Source organism: Opisthocomus hoazin, chromosome 17, assembly GCF_030867145.1.
Source record: "Opisthocomus hoazin isolate bOpiHoa1 chromosome 17, bOpiHoa1.hap1, whole genome shotgun sequence".
In the NCBI taxonomy this organism is placed as follows: Eukaryota; Metazoa; Chordata; class Aves; order Opisthocomiformes; family Opisthocomidae; genus Opisthocomus; species Opisthocomus hoazin.
The window spans coordinates 5,131,113-5,157,199 of NC_134430.1; the positions used below are offsets into that span (position 1 = coordinate 5,131,113).

A 26,087-nucleotide genomic window follows, 5' to 3' on the forward strand; every position below is an offset into this window, starting at 1 on the left:
CTTTCCAGGGGTGCCCAGCGACAGGACAAGCGGCAACGGGCACAAACTGAAGCAGAGGAAGCTCCAGCTGAAGACGAGGAAGAACTTCTTCCCTCTGAGGGTGACAGAGCCCTGGCCCAGGCTGCCCAGAGGGGCTGTGGAGTCTCCTTCTCTGGAGATATTCCAGCCCCGCCTGAACGCGGTGCTGTGCAGCCTGCTCTGGGTGACCCTGCTTGGGCAGGGGGTTGGGCTGGGTGACCCACAGAGGGCCCTGCCAACCCCTGCCAGGCTGGGATTCTGTGAACCTCTCCTGGCCGGCCATGTCCCCACGCTGCAGCTTGGCCTTGCCGGATGGCGCAGCTGTGGACCCCCACGCTGACAGTGGGGCACGGGGCAGCCCCTCAGTGAAGCACCGCAGCAGCGAAGACTCCCCCACTGCCGCATCCCCCAGCACGACGACGCAGAATTGGTAGTGTCCCCCCGGGTCGGGGTCCTGGGGGGGACACGCTGCTGTCCCCATGATGGTGGTGAGGCCAGATTCACCAGCCACAGGCTGGCCGGACACTGGCCCCGGGGACAGGTCCCCACCCTGCAGCACCCTCCCCAGGAATGAGGACAGGGACCGGGACAGCTCTGGCCTCGCAGCCACACGGGTGGACAAACCAACCTCCCCAGGAGGCTGCACTCTGCATCTTCACACACCAGCTCCATTCCACCGCCTGCTTGCGGTGACAAGGACAGGGACAGCCAGGCTGCAGCGTACAAAGTCCCTGCCCCAGCGTGGCGGAGAGGCTGGGGTCTCCGCGGGAGCCAAGATCCTGGGGGGGACTGGGGGGGCCGAGCTCTGTGGGAAAGGGGCTCCCGAGTCCCCGAGGGGAGATGAGCAGGGTCAAAGGCACCGACTGCGTCCCCTGGCCAACCTGGGCCCCTGCAGTGACACGGGGACATGGCCATTGCCCGGCCGTCCCCTCCCAGCACCTGTGCAGGTGGGGAGTGACAGACCCCCACAGCAGCGCTGGGGCCGTTTGCACCCCAGTTTGCTCTCAGAAGGAACGGGGTGCGGCGGGGGAAGGGCAGCGAGGCTGGGGAGGGCTCTGGAGCACGAGCGGCCGAGGGAGCTGGGGGTGTTCAGCCGGGAGGAGGCTGAGGGGAGACCTCGCTCCCTACAGCCACCTGACAGGAGGGTCTAGCCAGGCGGGGGTCAGACTCTTCTCCCAGGTGACAAGCAATAGGACAAGAGGACACGGCCCCAAGTTGTGCCAGGGAAGGTTTAGATTGGATATTAGGAAAAAATTTCTTCACTGAAAGAGTCAGACATTGGACCAGGCTGCCCAGGGCAGTGGGGGGGTCCCCATCCCCGGAGGGGTTCAAAACCGTGTGGATGTGGCACTTGGGGACATGGTTTAGCAGGCGTGGTGGGGTTGGGGTGATGGTTGGACTCGATGATCTCAGAGGGCTTTTCCAACCTCAGCGATTCAGCGATTCCCTGCGGCTTCCCCGCGCTCTGGGCGCTGCGGGGGGAGGCTCCAGTGATGGGGGCTGCGCCAGCTCCAGTCCCGGAAGGGAGAGCCCAGCTCCCGGTGAGCACAGCGCTGGAGTGACAGGGGTTTCCACGCCAGCTCCCTCAGGCGCTGACGCGGTGTTTCCAGCTGCCTGAACCCCAGAACCGACACCGACCCACCTCGCAGGGTCCGGAAGCCCAGGCGGAAGAACCCGGCCCCCCCTGCCCCAGGGCAGGGCACTCAGCATCGCCCCAGCCCAGCACACCCCAAACACCAGCGCAGGAGACGCAGCAAGAATCCCAAGAGATTGCATTTATTCACCCTCAGAGTATTTTCCATCCAGACCCTTCCCCAAAGCAAACCCCACAGAAGGGACCGTGCTGCCATGCCGAGTGTTTGAATGGGAGCTCAAAGAGCAGCACCCGGAGCCCAACCAGTTCCCCCCGCCGTGGTGCAGGTGAGGGGAGCCCAGGAGCGCTGGTCCCTCTCGGGGGAGCCCGCGGCTCGGGAAGGAGCCAGGATCCGGCCACAGAGCTCCCACTTCTGGAGGAGAAGGGCAGAAAAGAACAGAGCCTTGCACTGCAGCACCAAAACCCTCAGGGACCGGGCTCAGCCCAGCTCCACACTCTGCTCAGACCTGCAGAGGGGATAAAAAAATCACCCCAGCCTGAGCGGAGAGCGGTTTGAGTCAGCATTGCCTCAGCTCTGCCCGCATCAGGGAATTCCCTGCCGCTCCCTCTGCCTGCGCCGTGTGGCCATTCTGGCTGGCTCAGCCCAGCCTCAGCCCCATATCCGCAGGATTCATCCAGCTGTCTCCAAAGAGAGGGGTCATCACCGACCAGGCTGCGCTCAGCGGGCCGGCCACGGCTCACCGACACACCGCCCCTACAGCTAACGGCCTGCCCAATTAGAAACCTTACTAATGAAGTTGGTAATTCCCACCTCCAAAGCCCAGATGTAAGGATCAGCCACTTCCCACACTGTCCTTTGTCCTCTAGGACCGGCGAGATCCCACTTGGCAATGCCTGCAGAGGACACTCATGTGCTCCACATCACAGCTTCCCCACGACTCGGGCCTGAAGGACAGCAAATTGAACCCCTTCGCCGGGGATGGGGGCTCGAAGTTCTTGGCCTTCTCCACTAAGTAATTCCTGAAAAAAAACAGAGCCATGGGTCAGTCTCTGCAGCCGACGGGCCCTGTACGCTAGGAACCAAGGTATCAGGTCCAGCCCAAGCAAACCCCAGCCTGGAGACCTCCACGGCACCCCAGGCCCCAGCCTGGGGACCTCCACCAGACCCCAGCCCGCCCGAAGGATCACGGTCAACACAGGCTGTCTTCCAACAGGCCCCTCTCAGAGCAGGACTGCACCAGCAAAGAGGCTGAGACCAGTCGGAATTTTGTTTTTCCTCCTTTTTCGACCACAAGATCGGTATTCAGATCTGATGGGAAAGGGATCTGGAGGGAGAGGCTGCAGAGCTCTGCCAAGGGCGTTATGTTCTCACCTAGGGTCTATCCGGCAGGCAGGCGACCAGCCGAGCGAGCTCCGAAACACCAGACGACCCTGGAACACATCACAACACCCTCAAGTCAGCCGCAGACTCACGAGTCACCGACAGCCCACCAGAACCCACCGGCACCTTGCAAGAGGAAACACCCCCATCCCTGAAAATATATAGGAGGGGCGAGTGACGGCCAGAGGCAGAAGAGGCCCGGCAGTCAAAGACCTTCCCGTTGCTCTCGCATGTTGTTGGAGACCTGCAGCTACTGCACGGGGCCACAGCTCTTGGATAAACATGCAGAGTCAGCACCAAGCTCGCCTGGCAAAGCCTGCTGCAGCAGCAGACACAGCGACAGCAGAGATCTACCGGCTTCAGATCAGACCCGATTCCCAGTCCTGCCGCTAGCCAAGCCCAGGGACGCTGGAGAGATAAAGTCCGCTTGCATGATCCCGACAGAGCAAGAATTCAGGGGAGCCTGCAATTCTTTACAACTGGGTCATCATCCTTAGCGGGCAATCCTGGTCTGCAGGGCCCACCCCCAAGCCCGAGCCCTGCAGAGCACCCACAGTGCCGGGAACACGCGCCGTGCCGGCAGCGGCTGTTAGCGCAGGGCCAGGGAACGCGGCTGCTCGCTGCTGCGGCCAAGGGTGGCGGGGAAGGCAGCCGGACCCCCAGCGCACGGGGAGGCTCCGCAGCCTGGGTCACTCACCTCAGCTGCCCGACGCTGCCGAGCCGCGGCTGTCACCAGCCACCCCGCACTCTGGGATCACCTTCCGCGCCAGGATGCTGCGGGGGAAGAAGAGTCTTGAGCTCCAGGTAGAGAAATGATCTTAGAGAAGCAGAAAAGCCGGGACACCCAGCACCTCCCGCCCCGTCGCGCCCCAGTTCGGATCCCAGCAGCAGGGATTTGGGGTGGCTGCTTTCTCCCAGCGACGCCCAGCCCCTCGCCCCCCCCCAGCCCATGTATTTTCCCGAAATGTTGCCGGACAGCTACGGAAGCTCAAACTGAGCGGCGACCGTCGAGGAAAAAAAAAACCCTCGCTCTTGGCTCCTTTTTGACTGCGTCTGCCACAGCACCGAGACAGACGCAGCTTCGATAGGGCCGGGCAGGCCTGCGGGGCTCCTCCGCCCAGCAGCCGCCTCTCCCCGGGCGCTTTTATCCAGCCCAGCCCGCTGCGGGGGGCACTCACTCACTCACCCACCCGCGGCGGCCCGCCATCTTCCCCGCGGGCCCGGCCTGGGAGGGCGGGCGGGAAGCATGGAGCAAGGCCTCCCCGCGGCCGCGCTGCTCCCCCCAGTCCATCGGAGCACCCCGGGGCACCGATGTGGCGGGGCCGAGGGGCGGGAGAGCCTGGGGGGAAGGGCGGATGGCGGCGGATCTTCCTCGCGCTGCACTGCATCCGCAGCCGCCATCGCAGAGAGAGGCGGAAAGCCGCCGGCGGTGGCCTCTTATAGGACGGCAGCGCGAGCGCTGATTGACTGCCGGAGCCGGGCCCTCCCGCAGAGCCTGCTGGGAGTTGTAGTTCGCGGCGCCTACCCCCCCCCAGCAGCAGGACAGGCAGGGGAACCCCCCCAAAGCAGCAAGACCCTGACCTGCAACCCCCCCCGGCACCTAAAGAAACCCCCGGGGAGCACAAGGAAGGCCTCTCCCCGCTCCTCCCCGCATGGTGCGTGTCTGCGGCCGCTCTGGGGAGAGGCAAAGGCAGCAGCCATGCTTCTCCTACTTCTTCCTCCCTTTTGGAAGGCAGGGTAGGGGGGGAACACCCCACCCTCCGGGAATGGAAGGAAAGCTTCTTGGAAGCAAAAGTCAGTCAGCCAGAAGGATACCTTGGTCAGGTTCCCGGCTCGTGATCCCTCCGTCAGGTCCCTGGCTCATGATCCATGATCAGCGGAGAGGATTTAAAATGAGAGCATCCGCCGACGGATGACATTTCCACAGGTGCGGATGCTGAAGCCACAGCCACTATGAGAAACTGGGGCAATAAGCCCAAGGCTGCTTCCTGCCCCTGAACCCTGGAGAAAGCGCAGAAAGGATGAGGGAGAACAACAATTACTTTTTAATCTATTCAGAGCAAAATTCAGAGATGAAAAAATTCACCATGCTCAGGAATCTCCCCTTCAAGCTGGTAACCCCACCACAAACACACCAGATTACCAACAAAATAAGCGCAGCACCCATTTAAAGCAGAAATAAGTCTGGAAACGAGCCCCAAACCTTGCGTGATGAAGCTCTTCTAAAAACAGCCCTTGTCAAAGCCGATGGGACAAGCAGCTGGTCCCGTCCTCCACCTTCTCCATGGTTCTTGCAGCTGCTCTGCCGAGTCACGAGGCATTCCCTGGGCAGCCCAGATTCTCCTCAGCACAGCGACTCGTGCAAAGCAAACCAAGAAACCTCCTTGTCAAATCCTAGGGCAGGACAGATACTGGGAGCTCAGCATAGCAAAAACAACCCACCCCAAAAATTCAGACAACGTTGATAAACATCAAGTGTTTGGGAAGAGAATCTTCTAAATGCTACAGGATCTGGAAGATTCAAAAACCAACGGATGCTCAGTAGATCTCAGCCCGTCATGAGAAGATCGATGGAGAGACGATGGAGTGGAGAAAACCCCGCTGCATGTCTGCGGTGCCTGACCCCAAAGTCAGAGAAGCCCTGATGATACCTCTTGGCACGGCCGGGATCCTCGCGTCGCTGTCTTCCGTAGGGCAGGACGGGGAGCCAGCGCTGGAAGAGGCTGCAATTCCCACCGCTGGACGGGCGGGAGCAGACATCCCGCATGGAAGCGCTCTATGGAAAAACAACAGTAAGGAAAAGCGAGCATGAATTCGTGATCCAGGTGGGTTGCTGTGTCCTCGGGGACCCTGCGAGCTGAGGGGACAAGCCCTGGCCACATACAGCTCTCCATCTGTGTCACCTGAACGGCATCATCTACCACTGCTTTGATCCTGGACACTTGGCAGCAGAAGCAGCGTGATATCATCTGAGAAACACAGTGCGTACCAAGCAGTGCCCCCAAAACCCTTCTCACAAAACCGACTGCACTTGGTAAAACCGTTTTGACTGGGAACAACTGCTAAAGAAGGAAAGCGTAGTAACTTGGTTAAAAAAAAAAGAAAAAAAGGGATATTTTCTGAAGAAACGCTCCAGCTAGGCAAAAAGTTAAAGCAAGCTTTGTCAGAGCGACATTTTCTGAACTAGCTCCTACATTTCTACATGTAGCTATTGCATTTAAAATTCATACCCTATCCTGCCACTGAATTGATTTCATATCTAAGCAAATCCCACGTTAAACCCAGAAACTGGTGTACCCAGTATGCTTTACAAGATGTACTGGGAGATAGTAAGGCTGGAAGGTAAAAATTACTCTCGGATCTTGTTTAGCAGAAGCTGGGGATTAGCGAGCCAGTAATGAGCAAATGAGTACGCAAAGATCAAACATCTCTGCTCCTCAAAAGGGATTCAGAGAAATCCCTAAGGGTGCTGGGTGCTTCTCGGTGTGCGGGATATGAACCTGTCTCCCGGAACCCATCCAAGTAACAGGAATTTTCTCCAGTCAGACACACACAGAAAACATCATCGCTGACCCCTCGGCCCATACACAGGGCTGCGCTGGTGCAGCCCCACGTTTGCTAAAGGAGTGGTTTCAGATTCCTCATGCCGTTCGAACCCAGTCAGAATCTCTCACAGGCCACCCCCAGTGCTTACTGTCAAGTTTTTAATTAAAGACATGTTAACAGCAACAGGGCACCCCGCAGCCTTGCAGCGTAAGCTTTGGAAATCACCGCTTCATGCCCAACAGCAGCAACGCCCACGTCCTGCCAGCTCTGCAGCTGGCTACACATTTTTCAGTCTACATAACTCAAATGGTAATCCGAGAGTCCCTGCAACTCTGAGTAATCTAAATTGGATCATCAAATCTTCATCAAGCAACACAGTAAGAGTGTTTGAATTGTTTTTGTAATTATTAGTAAGCGTTGCGTACTGAAAGGCAGAATACTTCATAATCTCAGTTGCAGATTTTGATGCAATTCTCAAGAATTACATAATCCCAGTCAGCTATGGTATCACCTGCCTTGGATTTCTTGCCTTTAGCACGTAAAGATAAAAGCAGAATTTACCTTACTGCACGGAGTCCTCGTCTTTCATCTGGTGTCACACTACATGGTAATTAATCAGGGCTTTTCCTGTAGCCATGCACGACAAACAAAATCCCACACTCTATTTAACTTGGATTCCGAAACACAAACCCTACAAAATCCAGGTGACCGGCTGTTTTGTAGCTCCACATAAAAGTCTCCTCTGTGCTTCAGATGCTGCAACAATGGCCGGGAGCTGAAAACGAACATGAAGATGAGTAAGTGACACACAGAAAAAAGCGCAGAGAGATTAACAGCTCAACAGGACATCGGCTGAGATTCTCACAAACAACCCCAAAAGCCTGGCTCACACATCGAGGCAACGCGGCCCAAAGCCTCACGTCAACCCCTCTCCTAAAAGGAAATGCATCAGCTATTTTAAGCTCTGCAGCCCCAGTAAACAGGCTTCAGGGGGTGATCTCTGCTGGCCTCTCTACTCCCAAATTCCTCTCCGTGTAAGGGCCCAGGGATCTGTATACAAACAGCTCTCCTAAAAACTCGGGGATGTCAGTTACGATGGCTCAGGCTGATCATCACCAACTTTCTTTCTGCCAAGGCAGGCCTGAAAGAGCAGAACGAAGGGCAGACAAGGGCAGCACTGTTGCAGCACAGTAACAGAACAATCTAGAAAACGTTTAACAGCAGAACATAAAGAAAACCTTCTTTACATCACCTCCGAAACGCCACTCTATCGAACAGGCACTTTTCAAGAAGCAGGGCATCATCCGAGCGTTTGGCACTGCCGACCCAGCTACATCAGAAACGAAAAAGCACTCCGCTCTCTTGCACCTCTCCGCTGCCTCTGAAACGCTATCAGCACAGGCAGGGAACATTGATTTCCTCAAATTCAGAGTAACTGAAGGTTAGGACACTGCTAACAGCCCAGAGCACAGACAGATGCACAGCAGGAGGAAAACACTCGCAGCAGAGGAGAACGCAACGGTCCAGAAGTCCTCTAGTTCCACCTGTTCACAAACAGCCTAACTCCAGTACACGTCACCATCCCCCTCGTATTCACAGTGCCTTTACCACCGCAGCTGATAACAAGACCACAGGCTGACAAACATATCATAATTACGGACACAAACAAAGGTGTAGCAGAAGTAGGCTTTATGAAAGTATTTAAATTTTGTGGCAAATCTCTGCATCAACATGGGCAGGGAGGCAACTAAATGCTTTGCAGTAGCACTTTCAGTTACCAAACTATTTCTCGGATAGACATTTATTACAGGTAGTTTATCTGCTCCTATTTTTCAAAGAGTTTAAGGCACAAAAGCCTGAAAAGGGCTTATAACATGTACATAAGTGCTATTATTTTTGCTGTCACCTCTAACGCAGCATAAAATTAGTTTAAATATATTGCTCATCCATCCAGCTTATACAACATCCAGTAGAAAACTGCTGTCCAGGTTAGCAACAATTTGTTGCACAATATATCAATTAGATTGCTCTGACCCGTTTTTGCTGCAAGATCCTCAGTTTCACCATCTTCACTCTGACAGGACACTGGAAGACGCTATGAAATCTTAACATCGCAATGAGAGCATCAAGGTGCGTCCACAATGAAGGCATGATACACAAAATAACACTGAATCAAGGTTGCTGGTTGAAGTGTTTCAAACCACTTGACTGATGGGGAATTCTTTCCTCATACACAGGTGGAGAGGCAAGCCAAACATGCGAGAGACCACCAGGTAGAAGGCATCAGTTTCTAGTAGTTTTATAACACTCCTGTCTGTCTTTACTCTCCAAAATGCTCCTCAGGTAGATTTCTTAAGGACACCAAGCTATGAACTTGCTAACTCAAGATCACAGCTCAGGTTAAACAGAACATAAGCTTTCATCTACATGCTTCTTTCCCGTGCTCAAGTTACAGCAACCTTACCCAGTCACTCGAAAGCTTTTGAGACATTTTAGTGGTAGTCAACAATGATTTTCTAAAATAACACATTCATGAGAGTTGAATCAAATGACTGAAGGCTGTTAAATGGGCAGCTAAACAGAAAGATGGGCAGGAACCAAAATGCAAAGGGTAATTTTACTTAAAAGACCAACTTTTTTATTGTACGTTGGAGTCTTTCCCCTGTGCCATCTCGTTGAAAGTTTATAAATTACAATTCCCACGAAGTATTAAGAGTTCATTTCAAGACAAAAGGAATAAAACTGTCGCAGTTCTAACTTTCACCGTGAATAAAAGTTACCATGATGCTCCTACGATACTCATTCTGTACAGGAAAGGCCACAGTCCTCCCGTACTTCGAGTACCAGACCCGGGTGGAGAAAGGGCCACCCCTCACTACCGCAGGATCCAGGTGCAGCGAGCAGTCCGGAGCGCACTGGCAGGCTTCTCACACAGACACAGTGCCTCAGCAACGAGGCTATAACACAGCTGGAATCTCTGACGAGACAGTGTCCAAAGGCTGCCAATGACAGTCCATTAAGGCATCGTAGAGCTCTTCACTCTGTTCCATAAACTGTTTATTTGCTTCATGGACGTCTAACTGAGGCGTTGGATCTATAGGAGGAAAGACAGACAGATAAATAGGTCACAAGCCAAATGCGTTAGGAAAAGCCCCATGCCCCGTAAACAATTAGTTTTATTAAAAACAATGTGGGGGGAGTCACAAAACATTCCCAGCACTTGCCCAACCATGAACCTGACCAGATTAGCCCTAGTAAATCTTTCTGCAATGGGATAAGAAATAACCACATCCCAGCATGTCCCTCTTTCCAGTGGCGACTGCCCCCATAGCAGAGTCAACAGAGAGAACGCATACCTGCACCTCGCAGCCCGGTGTAGCCCCTTAAACTGCCAACGAAGGTGGGCTGGCACTAAGGCACCGGACCGCAAAGGGGAGGAGCGGAGGCGCAGGCACACGTTCCGTTCTGCTCCCTCCACTACAGGGTCAGAGTGGATGGCTGGGGACGGTAGCGTCTTACGCCGCTGCAGCAAGAGTCACCAGAGCTCGTCTGCCAAAGCCTCGAACACCTCCAAGCATTTCACAGTTAGTAACCGAAGAAGTGCCAGCGAGACCCGGTGAATTACGTATGATTATGTCCCCTGTTTTACAGTTGGAAGAAATGTTTGTAAAGCATTACGGAGTTGGCCAGCAACCCAGCGGGTACAACCCTGCTGCTACCAGCGCACACGCAACATCTCACAAAAATCGACTCATCGTATTCCCCAAACCACTTGAAGGATGCAAAGCTCCACACCTACAACCTAGAGCTCAGGTTATCAGCTTAGCACAGTCACGTAGGTTAGTAAGCGACTATCGGAGTGCAAAGCAACTAGCCGACTGAATGGAAAGACTAGAAAACACATCAGGAAGAAAATAAACGTGTTCGGTTTTAGCTACTTCACAGGAAAACAGAATTAAGAAAAAAGGAATGATACACTGGCAATACGTTACTTCAGGTTCCTACAAATTTCAACACGTTAATTTAATAAACAAGAAAAAGACACCCCAGAGACATTCTAACTATAGTACTGGTGTGTGAGTTTCAGCGAAAGGAAAGCTCTCCTGTCATGCTTTTAAAAAGCCATTAAGGGCTTTCTCACTGACACCACTACTGATACCTATGGATCCTGTAGAGGACCCAGCTGCTTTCTACTGCTACCATGTGATTTCATAAAAATTTTTAAAGAGAAGAATGGGATACACAACATAGTGCATATTCCACTCCTGACAGATATTTGGAACTGCCAGTACAAAATGATTTTTTCTTGTATCAATAAATGAAAACTGCTTGTATGCGTATCTAACACCCCAATATGGCTTAGTGGCCACTTCAAGCAGTGACTGCTAAAGCAAGTATTTTATCACCATGCTAACTAGTATTATTTCTTTTTTAAACTAAAAGCACAGTGAAGTAGCCTGGGGTCTAAATTCCAAGATTTTACAGAAAAAACAGCATATCTACATTGTTTTTGTAGCAGACCAGAAAAAATACTTTAAAAAAGGATAAAAGTTTGAGTAATAAAGAAGATTAAAATCTCAATGCTAGCAAAGTCAATTAGTTTCAGTCCTGACAAGGTTCAGACTAGGAACAGCAACTGTATGTAAAGTAAGGGTGCAATTGTGCTAGGTAAGAATCACCCACAAATTTTCTCAGACCTCAGATTTACTCAAAGATACAGGTATATCATACATCGTAGTTAAGGGCCAATTTGAGAAAGACTATCTCTAACCAGTGCAGAACAAACAGACAATTTCGATACAGAATTTGCGAAACGTACCTTCCAATGCATCCTCACCGACTTCTTCATATGTCTGCAAGGAAAAACAAAACCCTCAGGACAGCAGACACTTCTCTTTCCTTTTATGAACATCTTGATTACTACTGTCATATACTGACTTTTATATCTGATTGGTTACAACAGAATTTTTCACACATAAGCCCCGCGTTCCATTCCCAACAGACTCCACGCGGCAGACCCACACTAAACTTCCAACAGAGGTGGTGGTCCTTCAGATTCCTGTGGTGCTGTGGGTGGCTGTCCTTACCTGTTTTATCCTCTAAAACAAGGCTTAGGAAGGATCCCAGCAGGCAGTCTCAGTGCTGCCTGTCCAAGTGCCCATACTAAGGGAACCCTTCTACCACGACAACCGTATTAAGAGACCCCTTGTGTCCTCCAGACCTTTCCACCCCTCCAGTCCCAGCAATATCCCCCCTACAAGGCAACAGTCCATGCCAGGGTCTGCAAAACAGTTTTGCTTCCTCGTCAAGTAGCTACAGTAAGACCCCAAGGTTGAAGATAGAAGGTGCCCGTCACCGTTCTGTAAGCTATGTCGTGCTTCTGTGCTGACAGATCACCGACGGGCGAGCAGGTCGCGCTGCCCTACCTGCATCGTGCTCTGCGTGTATCCGTACTGGGGATAGCTGTAGCTGTAACTGCCTGTGTTCTGGTCGTACCCCCACTGGGCATAGTAGTTGTGATATTGTTGGTAATACTGGTTATAATTATAGTTGTACATCTGATTGTATTCCATTGGTTTCACACGATTACTTAAAAAAATAAAGCATGAATAAGTTGTAAATAATGCAGAACAACTATGAAAAAAAGCAGTGAAATAGCTTAAGATACAATATGGTACATAGACAAGGCTTAGTCTAACATGCAAATTTCAGTCTTTAAAATATCATCACTATTTACTGCAGCAGTATTTATCATTTGCATACATTTGCAGAAAGAACAAAGTGGTTTAAATTTAACGCCCTTTCCTGTACTCATATTCACCTTCATTAATAAACACTGCTTTAATTCTTTATGACTCAATTTAGCATCACTTCCTGGCTTTGGGAAGGGAAGAGTTCAGGACTACGAGCCTTGGTTTAAAATAATCCTGAACTATGATCCAAATTCTTGGGTCTCTTTTTCCTTCTGATAAATAGGATGAAGTTAAGTATTCTGTAGCTTCCTGAGACAAGGTACTGAGTCTTGCTTTACGCGATGAGTAAAGACTGAGAGCCTTGCAAAAGAACTGGCAATGAATGGACAAAGCCTCTCCCTTCTGCCACCACCGTACAGCAGCCTAACCAATGACTGGTTGTCCCCACTCCCACTGAACTGGGTGGTCTTGAATGCACAGAGTTGGAAGAGCTCATGAAGTAAAAAGGACTACAAGTCACTAAAAAAAATAAACTTAAATAGCCTGTGAGCTGACTAAAATTGGCAGCGTTGCCGAGGAACTGGGAATCCCACGTGATTATCAAGACTTGAAATAATGAGATGACAAATACCGTTTGAAAATGAAAATATGTCACACATCAAGCTATGTCTAATGATGAAATTAGTGAGAAGTAGGAAGAGGGAAACAGCAATCTTCTCACCATGATACACCCCCTTTTTCTGCTTTTCTCTTCCTTATCCCCCCAAGACTTCTGAGGTCACTGAAAATCTAAATATTATTCAAATAGGGAGCAATTACTATTATTCGTATTACCCTAGTGCTACGAGCCCCAAGTCAGACCAGGATCTCATTGTATCAGGTTCTGAACAAACACAGAAAAAAAAGTTAATCCCTGCCCCAAAAGACTTATATTTAGTAGACATTATAATAGAATTAGCAAGGTAATTGAGCTTTGCTATCCAGAAATCAATAAGCAGATTTAGACTATTTCAATTTAATGCAAAGAAACATATACTTAAAAAATAATCATATTTAAATACAGTGTGTGTACATGTGTGTGTATTTAGTAACGTATACAATTAACAGCAGTGTAAAATGCTTAGTCTTGATCTAATGTTATATTTTTTTTTAATTCCTGTGCATTCTGATACTTCAGTTACTTTACTATATTTGTGGGTATTCCTTCACTTGGTGATGGAAACATCCAGGAAATGCACCCAAACCACTAAAAGACATTTAAAAACACACGTGATTTCACACCGCGCTGCTCAGATAAACGCCTGGCTGCTCTTATACTCACGCTTTTGGTATAGCCACACTCAAGCGAACAGGTTTAGAGCCCAGCCCCACAGCTCCTTGGCACTCTGTCAGCGCTCTTTTCTGTTCCAGTTCATCCGTGAATTTCACGAACCCGTAACCTCTGCAGAGATACAGAATAACTCTTATAAAACAAACACAAAAAAGCCACTTTTTTTTTTAATATTTACAGTGAAGTCAAAATTGGTTTTGAAAAACACAGCAAATGAAACACGTTTGCTAGGGCTGCCCCTGCTTTTAGTAGAGATGAAGCAATTCCACCTTCCAGCTGCTTCCGCAAAATGCTTGAAACCCTACGCCCAGGCTTCAGCACTGCTGTCAAGGGCTTGACAAAAGTAAAGTAATTCTTGTGCCAGTGGATTCTGGGGAATTGGAAGTGAGCTGACACAAGCCATGTCGAAACACATGAGCAGACAGCAGCAAAGCCTCCAATCTATACTGGGAGGATGCAGATAATCTAAACAATTGCACGTCAGCACAGGATTGACAAGACACTGGCACCATTTATATCAAAAACTGCCCCATTGTGAAGGAAAACATTGCTTTTCTGTATGATCAACTGAGATACACTTTCCAATCATGTCTTTTTTTCACCAGGAAAATATTCAAATAGGCTTTCTGTCATGCCTAACAATGCATGGCCCCATCAGCATTACCAACAGCGGACCTGAAAACCAGTTCCTAACGTCAAGTTGCTAAAACTTGCTCTGACAGCACAACTTGAACAGGGACAGCACACAGCCAGCAACCCCTCGGCTCTGTGGCAATCCTCCACTGCGGTGCTAGCAGTCCTGTATGTCAGCCAGACAGAAAACACTAATTCCCCTCCAACCCCAAAGGTCCTTTGCGTGGGATTCTGATGCTGTAGTGAGTCAGAAGCGATGAAACAGCATCCAAAAGGGCAGTGCCAGGATCCCAAGATGGGCTCGGCTGCCTCACGCAGCAGAAAGATCAAAGACTTAGGTGTGGGAGGGAAAGAGGAATCCATCTAGGTGAAGGACAGAGTTTGGGAAGGAAAGGGCTTGTCTGCCTGGGGAAAAGAACCAGCCCTAAGCAAGGGTGTAAATTTACAGCATATTATCTGTTCTGTGGGAACTCTTAAACACCAGGTAACACACTATTTTGAAAGCGGCATCACCTTAGTGCTTGTAGTAGGTCCACACTGGAAGCTGTCACAGAGCAGCTGGTGCCCCATAAAATGCAGTATCTTGCATAGCAGGCTATACACACTAGTCCATACATTTTTATAGATATATGCATGTATGTATGCATACTCCTCACATACAGAAGACCAAATCAAAGCTCACTCAGGCTTATCTATATACAAACTGCATAATTAAGCAAGACCAAAACTCTACACATTCTGTTTAACTTGTCCTCTGCGAAAGGATTGTGGCAAATCAAACCAGTGCAAGTCAACTTTTAAGTCAGTTTAAGTCAGTTCTCGGTGTTTGCACACAGAAATGTGTAAGTTTCTAAGCTGCTACAAAGACTCCTGCAGTCTTTCAGATGGGACCAGGAGTGTCTAAGTGAAAACAGGAGTATTGGCAGTTCCAGAATAGAGATGGACAGATGAAGAGTTGGATGCAGTGTACAGGAATAGATGTTGGGTGCAGCAAGGGAGAGGCAGTGATTCTTCCAGCTTTTCCAGACACTTCATTTTTTCACACCAACGGCTAAACTAGATTTTAGTACAGAAAAAACCCACCAAGAAACGGTTCCTTCATGGCCAGGACCTCCCTGGCAGACATTCTGTCCTGTCCCAGCAGCCAGGAGCAGCCCCCCTAGCCTGCACCCTCAGCAGAAGGCAAAGATGCAGAACAGCATGGCATCAGGCTCCAAGCTCCTCTCCTGCCTGGACAAGAGGTGCTTGGGAGGAGGCCTTCCTGATCTACCAGCCCTGGCTGGAGGGGCCAGGCCTTCACTAGGCACGTTCATAAACCCCAGGTTCCTCTCTCGCATCACACTAACACTCGCAGTTGCCTCAGCTTTGAGTAACCGCACAAGTCACGACAAAGCCCCTGGCAGCAACACCCTGGCACGGCTAGGGGAGATAGCTGTGCTCCTCCCAGCAACAGGACTTGAAGTCCCTGCTCCTTCCCTGCTTCCCAAGCTACCACAGACTCCCTTTCCCTGAGGTCCACGCTTAGGAACACCTCCCAGAGCCCAACTAATGGCCCAACCTGCATCGCCCAACACCTATTTTGTAGGCGGAGACTGAGGCAGGTGCAGCAAAACAAGAACTGCTGGGTTTACACCTCTGAGGAGCAGGAGGCACCTGGAGCCCACCCCGGCAGCGTTGGTCTCAGGTGAGGCGGCAGTAACAGAATGACCACTTCACAGCTAGAGAGTGACGGAGCAGCTCTGCAAGAGGTTCAGGTTGCACACTGAGAAGAACTTCATTACTAGGGAGGTGGCGCAGCACTGGAAGAGGCTGCCCAGACAGGTTGCATTATCTCCATCCTGGGAGGATTTCCAGGCTACACAAATCATGGCTGACCCGACCTAGTGTTGGCAGCAATCCTGCTCAGAGTGGGAAGTCGGACCAGAGAGTCCTTGAAACCAACATGTCTAAGACTGAGAAACCTTATGTGAGAAAGAGGGGAGACCTACAGCCATATTCCAAGTCTTAGCACAACATTCTCACAGGTATTATATCAGAATGTTGTGCTTCACTGAAGCCATGTTCTGGTTTGAAAACAAGGATGATCGCCAACTGGTCCCTCTTCTAGGAAAATATAGTTTCGCTTTCTGCTATTTAGAAAATGTTTTAATAACGCTAAGAAACCCAACTCTTTGACATCTGTTTTTGTCAAGACATTGCCAGTATAGACGAACAAGGTGGAACTAAGTACCCGACAATGAATCACAGCTTTGTTTGCCCTACCCTATTTGAAAGAAAAACCTGTAAAGCTTTCACAGGAATATACACTCAATAGCCTAAAGACTGTAAAAGCACAATTCCATCTGAGAATCCAGGAAGACAGAGTTTCAAGATTACTCAGACATTTTTCAGCATTTTTAGAAGTGCAAAAACCTACAGCCAACACGCAAAGAGCATTGTACTGACAGAGGAGTGACAATACACTGTGGTGACCAGCAAAACCCAAGCATCAGTAGACTGAATATCCACGAACATTGTATTGTTAGATAACTAAAATCTAAGCTGACAGAACTATTCTTTTCCCCTTGCTGCATTAGATGTTTCCTATTGCTGCATGTGAAGTGAAAGAAAATAATGAATAAAAGATGACTTACCTGGATACTCCTGCCTGGTCCAAAACAACTTTTCCACCTCTACACGATGGATAAACTTTAACAAAAAATTCATATAACATGCCATCATCCACATCAGGAGTCAGGTCTCCCACAAATAGTGAATATTCTGGACTAAAGAAATCAAAAGAAAACTTCTTAAGCACAGTCCTACCAAAAAAGAGGCATGCTGACTGACAGCAAACATTTAGCCTAAACACTTGACACAAGAAAAGTGATAGTAAAAGACTATTTATTGGATGCTTTAAAGTGTCACCGGTTAAGTTGCTTAGGTGACTAAAATTTTTATTGACACTGCTTTTTCCAAGTTAATTCAAGCAGCACAACCAATCTACTCAACACTGCTTTTAATTTAAAGATAATTTCATCGTTTAGTTCTTATAGGGTATCTTTGGATTTCTGACATGGCAAGAAAACATTAATGACTCATTTATAGATTTGCTATTTCCTATACATTGATATTAAATTATAATATATATAATTAGATACTTTGATGCTATGAATTTGAACTACCTTAAAAGACACTCCTGACAAATCTGCTGTGCCACACAAAAGGCAAAGCACAAAGCTGACAGGCAGTCTAAGTTATCCTCCCTCTGCTACAGAGTCAGGGGGTGAGCTGCTGGAACCAGAGAGGCGATGTTCTCCTGTATCTCCAGAGCAAATGGAACCACGAGAATGAGCTAACAGACGCAAATCTCATTCTTGGCCCCATCTGTCATGCCCTGATTACAATCTAAAATGTTGGGGTTTGTTTTTTTTTTAAAAAAGGTTCATAAATAATCATCTAAAATAAAAATATAATTGCCAAGATATGACTAATACTACACTAACAAACGGCAGGACTCTGTTGCTTTCACCCTCATACACACCTGCCTGAACACCTCCTTGTGTTATGATGACTTCAACTGTGTAAGCGTTTCTGGGCAGGCGTTGTGAAAGGTATTCACACCACCCAGCTGCAGGAGCCCAGCTCAGCCCGTCCACCTCCTCACGCACCTTCCACTGCCCGTGGAGAAAGACGGGCTCCTCCAGAGGGCAATTCCCAGCGCCCGTCTCTCTCTGCTGACTGTCGCGGCACTCCAGCCAGCTAAGCCAGGTGCTGCGAAACCACTGCGTTTATCTTTAGGCGCTAAACACATTCATGGCATTCTATAGTATTATGATGGGATGCATCCTTGGATGCATAGAAAGTCCTAAAATGCTACAGCATCACAAATATCTACAGCGTGTGCCAAGGCAGTTTAATGTAATTAAACATTTTTAATTATGGGATTTAGTTATCTGGCACTGCTGGATAAAATGGCACAAATTTTAGTCATATGCATCTCATGCATGCTCCCCTATCCAAATTTTCTAGCTCTACATCTCATCTGGCAATGATGAACTTGTGGGTTTACATGTTTTGAATCCTCTTTGCAAGGCAATTGGTAAAGAGTCATTAAGCAAGTAAAACTAATATTTGACTATTGAGCATTTACCTGTTATCAGGCTGTTTTCCATACGTTGCATAATTCAATTTAAATCGCTTTGCCTGAAACAAGGCAAAAATGAATCCATACATTCAAACGTTCTCATGTGAATCCAAACAATTAGGAAAAAATATCAATAAGCTTATTTCACATAACTTTCTGAATGCTGACAGATGCTCAGTGCCATCAGGCCAGCCAGTTAAGGTATCAAGGACAACACATTATTTGACTTCAGTACAGATATAAGAATGAAAATCGGCAAAGAACCTGCACCAAGATGTTTGGCCTATCTTTATTTCAACAGTTTATAAAGCTAGTGAAAGAGAAGTGAACCTTACACAGCATCAAATTTTTCTAGCTTTAAGGAAGACAGGAAAACCGAGGTACTAACAACAAATATAAGACTTCGAATTTTAAGGTCTTAAAATGAAATGACAGCACAGACTGTTGGACATTTGTGATTTACAAGAATACTGGCAGATCAGAATCCACCACACTGGAAAAAGGAACCAATCCCCGAGTCTGGAAGTATGGCTAAATACTTTGCTCTGGATGATGCGCTCATTTAGTAACATCCAAAATTAAGGTTTTTCTGAAAAAGACACCTGTCATTGGACACTGGAGGCTTCCTTAAACTTTGCACCCGATTTTCTTTTGAAGCTGTTTCCCAAGAGCCTAGATGGTGCCCACTGGCACATCTGGAACTCGCCACCCCCATCCTGGCAGGGTTCAGCAACTTGTGCCCTGCTCATGTTTAAGTCTAGACCAAGATCTAAGGAGCAGCTGGTCTTCTGCTTCACAACCCTGAGGGTCTCAACCCCACGAGTGCTCCTGAGTGATGCTGACCCAGGCAGGCTCACTGCAGAGTGCAGTGGTAATTGCTATTTTCTTCTGAAACATGTCTGACAGAGGAAGAAACAAAGGGCTGCGCTCCTCTACAAGAATACTGGTGTCAGAACTCACCCAGGGAGTGGAAGACCTAAGCTGGATTCCCTTGTCAGCTTGAGGGGCTTCAAAACCATTTTTCTATCTCCCAAGAGGCTTCCAAAGCACACATCCGTCTGCACGACACAGTGGCATAGCAAGAACTCAAGGGGAACTCGGCCAAAGAAAGAAAGCCTACTGTGAACCCATAACGCAGAGATCACGACATTTGTTCAGTACAGCGGAGGACCTAGTGTGCTCCTGCACCTTGTATGATGTACTTTCTTCCCTCAACGAGAGCGTAAATAATTCTTGGGAAATAGAGCAAAGACTTAACTCTAGGCTATAATCATGCTCCCTGTATGTCTGCATTCACTGGTGCACAGTGGTACGCAACTCCTTCTGTGGACCACTTACAAGCTAACACCAAATTCAGATTCCACTTTGAAGCATTTTCATCTTTTTTTGGACCTCGCTCTTCACTGCAATATTTTAGGTTTAAAATCAATGACAGACCTGAGAGTACTGCCACTCAAATGGGGACGGGGGACACCAATTCTGTAAAACAGAGACAGAAATAGCCCTGTGGCTCTCTGTTATTCCTTTGGCTGATTCGGTATTTGAAAATAAATAAAAGAGTGAGCCACATTCAGTTTTCTGCAAACAAGAGGAAAAACTGTCTAAATGCAAGAGACGAGCTGGACAGCTGCCTGCTGAGTACGCTGATTTAGGCTGCCCACACTGCTCTCGGTCTGACATCTGTAATTCTCCCCACGTGTTATGTAAATCACCCCTCTACACAACACCACATTTTGAACTAAACTGTGGATAAAGATGGGCATTCCCAAAACCAAACTCCAATTATTATATTACTCCTTGCAAGAGCTGCTCTCTTTCTCTCTCTAGTGACTACAGAAGGCATCTAGGAAGATTAGATTCCCTTAATCACGGGCTCTGATTCGCATATTAAACAGGACAGGTGGAACAGAAACCTCCAGGCCTCTCACCTACCCCTTTTAATGGGGGACGCCATCCTCTCAGGAAGGTTGACCAAATAGTTCAACCTGAACTTTCCAGTCTCCTGCTCAGGGTACTAACCACATGAAAATAAGCATCAGTTTACTCTACTATATCACACTGTAACCGAGGTGATTCTAGAGCTGCTTTATGAACCGGTCATCCCAGCTACTGCAGCCAACTTCTGTGGGCACAACGGACAGCTGTGTCAGCCATCCCATTTTAATCTACTGCACATTTGAGTCAACCTCCTAAAATTAGCCTCTATGACTATTCCTCCGCTTCTTCCTAACTACGAGCTTCCATGTATGTGAGACATTTGCTATCTATTGCAACTATACAATGGACTAGCTCCATCTCCACTGTAAATAGGTTTGAATAACTTATGTTTGCTAAGGGCAAGAATAAGGCAAGGGCTAAAAAGTCATGTTCCTCTTGCAAATCAAAGCTACTTCAAACTCAGCGCGAACTTGCAAGTTCATCTTATAGCTATATGACAACATACACACTGTAACAAACTAATATGGAACTACAAACGGAAAGAGAGAGAAGGATTGCGATAGGTAAACCCAGTCTATGTTTACCTTGTTCTTCTCTGGTTTCTCATTAGTCCACCTTTGGTAATAGCAGAAAGGCTCAGAAATAAAAACACCACATCACAACATTTCTATACCTGGATTTCACCCACACATTCACATAGAAATTTCCCGAGGAAAAGCATTAATAGTTTTATGTCCATTACTTTAACTCTAAAGGAAAGAAGAATCCCAATTTGCTAACTATTGAATTTGTCTGTAATTATTTGAATTACAGATTTACACTATCTACTCCCTCCTAGTTTTAGGTCTCAACTGGCCAATTTCATTTACTTACCGGTGTAGCACCAGGAAGCGGTTTTCCATTGATTTTGTGTAAACATTTCTCCGCAGTAGCTAGATCTGCAAACTCTACAAAGCAATAGCCTGCTGGAATTCTGAACATATGACACGGAGAGAAGAGAGAATAAGATTTCAGATTTAGAACACATTTGAGGAGGAATACTATATCCTTAGTTAACTGGTAGGAAATTTGCTACAGTTGCAATACTTAGCACATTTCAAAGTATAAATATTAACTACCAAGAAGAAGCTAGCAAAGTAATCTTGGATCTCAAGTAAAGCGACAGCCCCTACTTACCAGTAAGTCATGTCAACGAAGCACATAGAAAATAGTTTTGCTCACAATTAGTTTACTTCCTACTTTCACTGACTATATAAATTCCCCCCCCAAGTTTAAACCCAAGTTTAAACAATTGAAAACTGAAATTACAACACTTACAAGAACATGAAACTACTTTATTCTGCATAGTCACTCCTTTTACTTCAAATGAACTCAAAGGGTCCTTATATGGCTCCTTCTAAAGTCAAACTTTCCTCCTCTGCCAGCATCACGTAGCTGCAGTAGCACAACGCCTAACACAGACCGGTCACCGAAGCCTTCAGCCCAGGCAGCGTAACGCCCAGAGGGACAGCATGGCATACATATGCCACGTTGAACGAGTGCTGAAGCACTGCAGGATGAGGGCCAAACCTCAGTTCGCTGATGGAAAGGTCAAAGAGCCAGCAATTGTCCTCTCCACTGCTATCAGCAATACACCCATATTGTTGGCAGCAATGGCGAAAAGCTCAAAGGGAAAATCGCTGTAACATGGACAGGACCACAGCGATGCCATGCAGAGGGCAAACGGCTCAATCCAAATCCACTGGCAGAACAAACTGAGAACAAGCATAAACAGTTACCCTGTCAACCTGTTTCGAATGATTTTTACACTCAGTACAAGCTCTCCCATGGTGGCAAAGGCTCTTGAAACAAAGTTTTCATCCATATATGGCTCCAGCTATAAAAGCAAAAAAAAAAAAAGTTAGACCAGGGCATCTACAAACAGGAGAATATATGTGTCAATTGTCACCCTAAGCAGTTAAAACATTATTGAGAAGTATTTTACCCTTACACTTCAAAAAGAAGACTCATTTAAGAGGGTCGATGCCACTCAAAATCAGCAGGCATGCATGAACCAGGCTCAACAGTCTGTAAAGTGGAACCCAAGAGACAGCATGAATTTCAGAGAACAGGGAGCTTTCACAGAAGGACAAAAGCCACTCAGAAACATACAGCAACAAACTGAGCGTTCACTACACGGAGCAGGGGATCAGGAGATGGCAGGCTCGTTCTCTGTATGGAAACGGAGGTTGGGCCAGCGCTATCGGTACACAGGCGCGGCACAGCCCGCGGTGCTACGACGCACGGGCAGCACGCATCAGGTAACGCAGCCCCCCGCGAGCTGGGGCAGGGGTTCGCAGAGCCGTGTCTACCTCGCATAACCGTGGAGATACGCAGGGCAGCACTTGGAGGGGAGACCTCTAATTGCATCCCGCAGCGGGTCTGCGCTCTGCACTGCATGTGGGTGCACTGACCGTGTTTCTGTCACAGGTGAGGGGCACCGTGCGTGTCAGAGTGTGTGTGAAGTGCAGGGCAGCAGCACTGTGTGAGGGAACACGCTGGAGGGCAGGCGTCTGTGTGGTGTAAGTGCCTGAAAAGTATGAAACAGCATTGCAATTTGGACGAAATATATGATGAAGGGACTGAGGTAAAAGCATGCCTCTCTGTGTAACAGAAAGTGGAGGAGGGAACTGAAATTCAGGTTTTGTGCAATATGCATACTTCTGGGGAGACTGCGTGTGATGGGTAACACAGGGCCGGGGCGCGGGGGAAACATACCTAGCTCCATATATGTGAGTATATCTACGTGTTTGAGTAAGACAGATAGCCTCGTGGTAACCGACAGCCCTCGAGCGGGTTCATCTGTCTGTCAGGTACCAGGTGGCTCCGTCACGTGTGTGCGGGACAACGCGCAGACTTGCGTAGTACCTGTGCGTATCTGACAGTGGGTGACCATACTGCCCCGGCACGCGCGAAGGTGGCCGATGCCCTGCAGAGCTGTGAGCGTAAAGCAGAAAGGACTCCGCTACGTGTGCCAGAAGCAGGAGGCAGCACTGCTCCGTCCGGACATGCCGTGCAGAGGGTGACCCTGTGCTCTGTGTGTAACGGAGAGGCAGGCTCGGAAAGGTGACAGGTGACTGCTGCGTGGATGTGTACGGGTTTCAAAGAGCAGCGGCCTGCTTGTGAGAGGGGTGACTGAAAAAGAAGATGGTCTTACAGTGGAGAGGTGGCAGATAACCCTTTGAGCAGGTAAAGAGAAAAGGGACTCTGCAGAGTGTGTTCACATGAGTGGCAGGCAGTGGAAGACTCACTGACCTGCCAGTGCACACTGGTAAACTGGGTGTAAGTGTGTGTACAAGAGAGAAGCCGCCAGCGGGATCCCCAGCAAGGTGCTGGGCTGTGCGTACACAGACCTGAGAGGGGCCGAGGCAGGCTGCAGGCTGCACATGTGTGTGCAAGCGGGACTATGCAATATGCCGGTGTGAGTCTGCAACAAAGGCTGGAGAAAGATGTGCGTGCAAGTAACAGGCAACGTGGAAGTCGTGACACGCTGGTGTAACTGCATATGCACGTCTGTACGTGTGTGCAGGTGCACACAAGCACGTGGCAGGCTGCAAGGACGCTACGATACAGCGGTGGGATTGTGTATGTGACGGTGTAAAAGTGGCAGTGCAGCGCTACGATACAGCGTAAGCAAACACATACAGGCGTGTGTGCAGGTAGCAAAGCACTATGACATGCTGGGCGTGAGTACGCATATGTGAGCGTGTGCGAAAGCGTGTCTGTCCAGCGGCCAGCAGCGAGGGACACAGGTGCACGAGGAGTAAGGGGGTGTGCACAGCGTGTGTGATGGGCAGGCAAGGGACACCGTGGGGTGCATACCACGGTGTGAGTGTGCCCACGGCGTGGGCGTGAGCAGGCAGTGAGACACTCTAAGGTGAAGAAGCGCCTGTGAGTGTGCTCCCAGGTGCATGTGGAAGCAGGAATAAGGGAACTACTGGAGTGTGCAAGTGCTTACAAGTGTGCGCACATGTAGGAGAGTGCAAATCCTTACAAGCGTGTGAGTGCACCCACAGGTGTGCACGTGTGTGGGGCAGGTAGTGAGGGATGCTCTTGGATGGGCCCATATGAGCATGTGAGCGCAAGTAAGCGTAAGTGCCTAGAAGCCTGAGCACACGTGTGTGAGCCTAGCAGCACAAGCATGAGTGTGAGCATGTGAGTGTGTAAGTGCCTTAAAGCGTATGACCACGAGCGTATCAGTGCCTACAACCACGTCAGCTATAAGCCAGCATATAAAGCCTATAAGCATGCGATTATTGAGGCTAGCGAGTGTGTAAGTGAGCGTGCAAGTGCCTAACAGAGCAGGAGCACGGAGGTGTGAGAACACACCAGTACCCACGACACTGGTGTCAGTGCCACGAGCATATCTGTGAGCCTGGCTGTGGGCAGGCGACGAGGGTTGCTCTGGGGGGGGGTGTGTCTAACTGTGTCTGCGAGCGTGGAACTGCCCATGAATGCGCCTGCCGGGCCGGGGTTTGCATCTCTGAGCGTGTGCTTGTGTGTCAGCGTGTGCAAGCGTGCTTGTCAGCCTGTATGACTGTGCGTGTAAGCCTGCGTGAGCCTGACAGTGCGCACAGGAGCATGTGCGCGCGAGAGCCTCAGCCAGCTCGGGAGTTTCTGCGTGTGTCAGAGCGTGCGAGGGTCCGTGAGGCTGTGTCAGCGTGCGAGGGTGTCGGGCAATGTGAGAGTGTCAGTCAGTCAGTCAGTCAGTGTGAGGGGGTCAGTCAGCAGGTGTGAGGGTGTCAGTCAGTCAGTGTGAGGGGGTCAGTCAGCAGGTGTGAGAGTGTCAGTCGGTCGGTGTGAGGGGGTCACTCGGTGTGAGGGTGTCAGTCAGTGTGAGGGTGTCTGTCAGTCAGTCAGTCAGTGTGAGGGTGTCTGTCAGTCAGTGTGAGGGTGTCTGTCAGTCAGTCAGTCAGTCAGTCAGTCAGTGTGAGGGTGTCTGTCAGTCAGTGTGAGGGTGTCAGTCGGTCAGTTAGCCGGTGTGAGGGTGTCTGTCAGTCTGTGTGAGGGTATCAGTCAGCCGGTGTGAGGGTGTCAGTCGGTGTGAGGGTGTCTGTCAGTCAGTCAGCCAGTGTGAGGGTGTCAGCCGGTGTGAGGGTGTCACTCGGTGTGAGGGTGCCGGTCAGCGCGCCCCAGCCCGCGGCCGCCCCGCTGCCCCCCGCCGGCCCGGCCGCCCCGCTGCCCGCCTCACAAAGCCCCGCGCGGGTCCCGACCGGACACTCACGTCCCCCATCCACAGGCTGGCGGCCATGCTGCTCCCTCAGGCCCCGGGCAGGGCTGAGCGGGGCCGCGGCTCTCGCCCCCCGCCTCGGCCCCGCCGCCGCCTCCCGCCGAGCCCGCGGCCCGCTCCGCCGCCGCGCTGCCCCGCCGCCTCCTGCGCGGCGCCCGGCGGGCGGACAGAGCGGCGCCCCCACCGCCACGGTCGCCCCGGCCCGCGGCAGCGCCCCCTGCCGGCGGGAGGAGCGCCAGCGGCACGGGTAGGGGGCGGTGCAAGATGGAGGCGGGTGTGAGGAGGGGGGAGAGGGTTGGGGTTTGGGGGTTCCTCGGGGGGGGTTTTGGGGCGCAGGGAGGGGGTTTGGGGCAGCGGGAGGTGGGAGGTGTCTGGTGGGGCCGTGAGGAAGCCTGAGGTGAGGGGCAGGCCTGGGTGGAGGGGGGTGAGATGAGGGGCCCAGGGCTGGAGTCTGAGGGGAGGAGGAGGAGGAAGGGGCTGAGGGGTGATGGGGAGCGGGGGTGGGTGGATGAGGCAGGGCGGGCCAGGAAGGCAGGTCGAGCCTGGGTGAGGGCGTGCG

The 26,087-nt window shown here is 50.0% G+C and overlaps 1 protein-coding gene and 3 non-coding genes across 10 annotated transcripts; all 4 read right to left on the reverse strand.

Annotated features, from left to right (window-relative positions):
- Positions 1 to 1,773: 1,773 nt before the first annotated feature.
- Positions 1,774 to 25,643, reverse strand: TRNAU1AP (tRNA selenocysteine 1 associated protein 1). Of its 7 annotated transcripts, none has more exons than XM_075437882.1 (16): positions 25,523 to 25,643; positions 22,038 to 22,135; positions 21,133 to 21,232; positions 18,328 to 18,380; positions 16,829 to 16,960; positions 13,554 to 13,673; positions 11,966 to 12,128; positions 11,359 to 11,392; positions 7,792 to 9,633; positions 7,101 to 7,314; positions 5,645 to 5,769; positions 5,197 to 5,387; positions 4,809 to 4,994; positions 3,691 to 3,767; positions 2,985 to 3,043; positions 1,774 to 2,632 (listed from the first exon to the last, which is right to left on the reverse strand). In XM_075437882.1, the coding sequence occupies exons 1-9, from the start codon at positions 25,547 to 25,549 to the stop codon at positions 9,497 to 9,499; spliced, it is 864 nt and encodes a 287-aa protein (XP_075293997.1). In that variant the 5' UTR covers positions 25,550 to 25,643; the 3' UTR covers positions 1,774 to 2,632; positions 2,985 to 3,043; positions 3,691 to 3,767; positions 4,809 to 4,994; positions 5,197 to 5,387; positions 5,645 to 5,769; positions 7,101 to 7,314; positions 7,792 to 9,496. The 7 variants fall into 7 exon arrangements, with proteins under 7 accessions (XP_075293997.1, XP_075293999.1, XP_075294002.1 ...); XM_075437884.1 differs by having other exon boundaries at positions 1,774 to 2,118; positions 2,424 to 2,632; positions 5,197 to 5,769; XM_075437887.1 differs by adding an exon at positions 22,250 to 22,326 and having other exon boundaries at positions 5,197 to 5,769.
- On the reverse strand, positions 2,829 to 2,946 carry LOC142363472 (small nucleolar RNA SNORA61). Its single transcript, XR_012765758.1, has one exon. It is a non-coding gene; the product is annotated as a small nucleolar RNA SNORA61 (small nucleolar RNA).
- LOC142363471 (small nucleolar RNA SNORA44) lies at positions 3,151 to 3,281 on the reverse strand. Its single transcript, XR_012765757.1, has one exon. It is a non-coding gene; the product is annotated as a small nucleolar RNA SNORA44 (small nucleolar RNA).
- LOC142363481 (small nucleolar RNA SNORA16B/SNORA16A family) lies at positions 3,941 to 4,089 on the reverse strand. The gene has a single exon (XR_012765767.1). It is a non-coding gene; the product is annotated as a small nucleolar RNA SNORA16B/SNORA16A family (small nucleolar RNA).
- Positions 25,644 to 26,087: the final 444 nt, after the last annotated feature.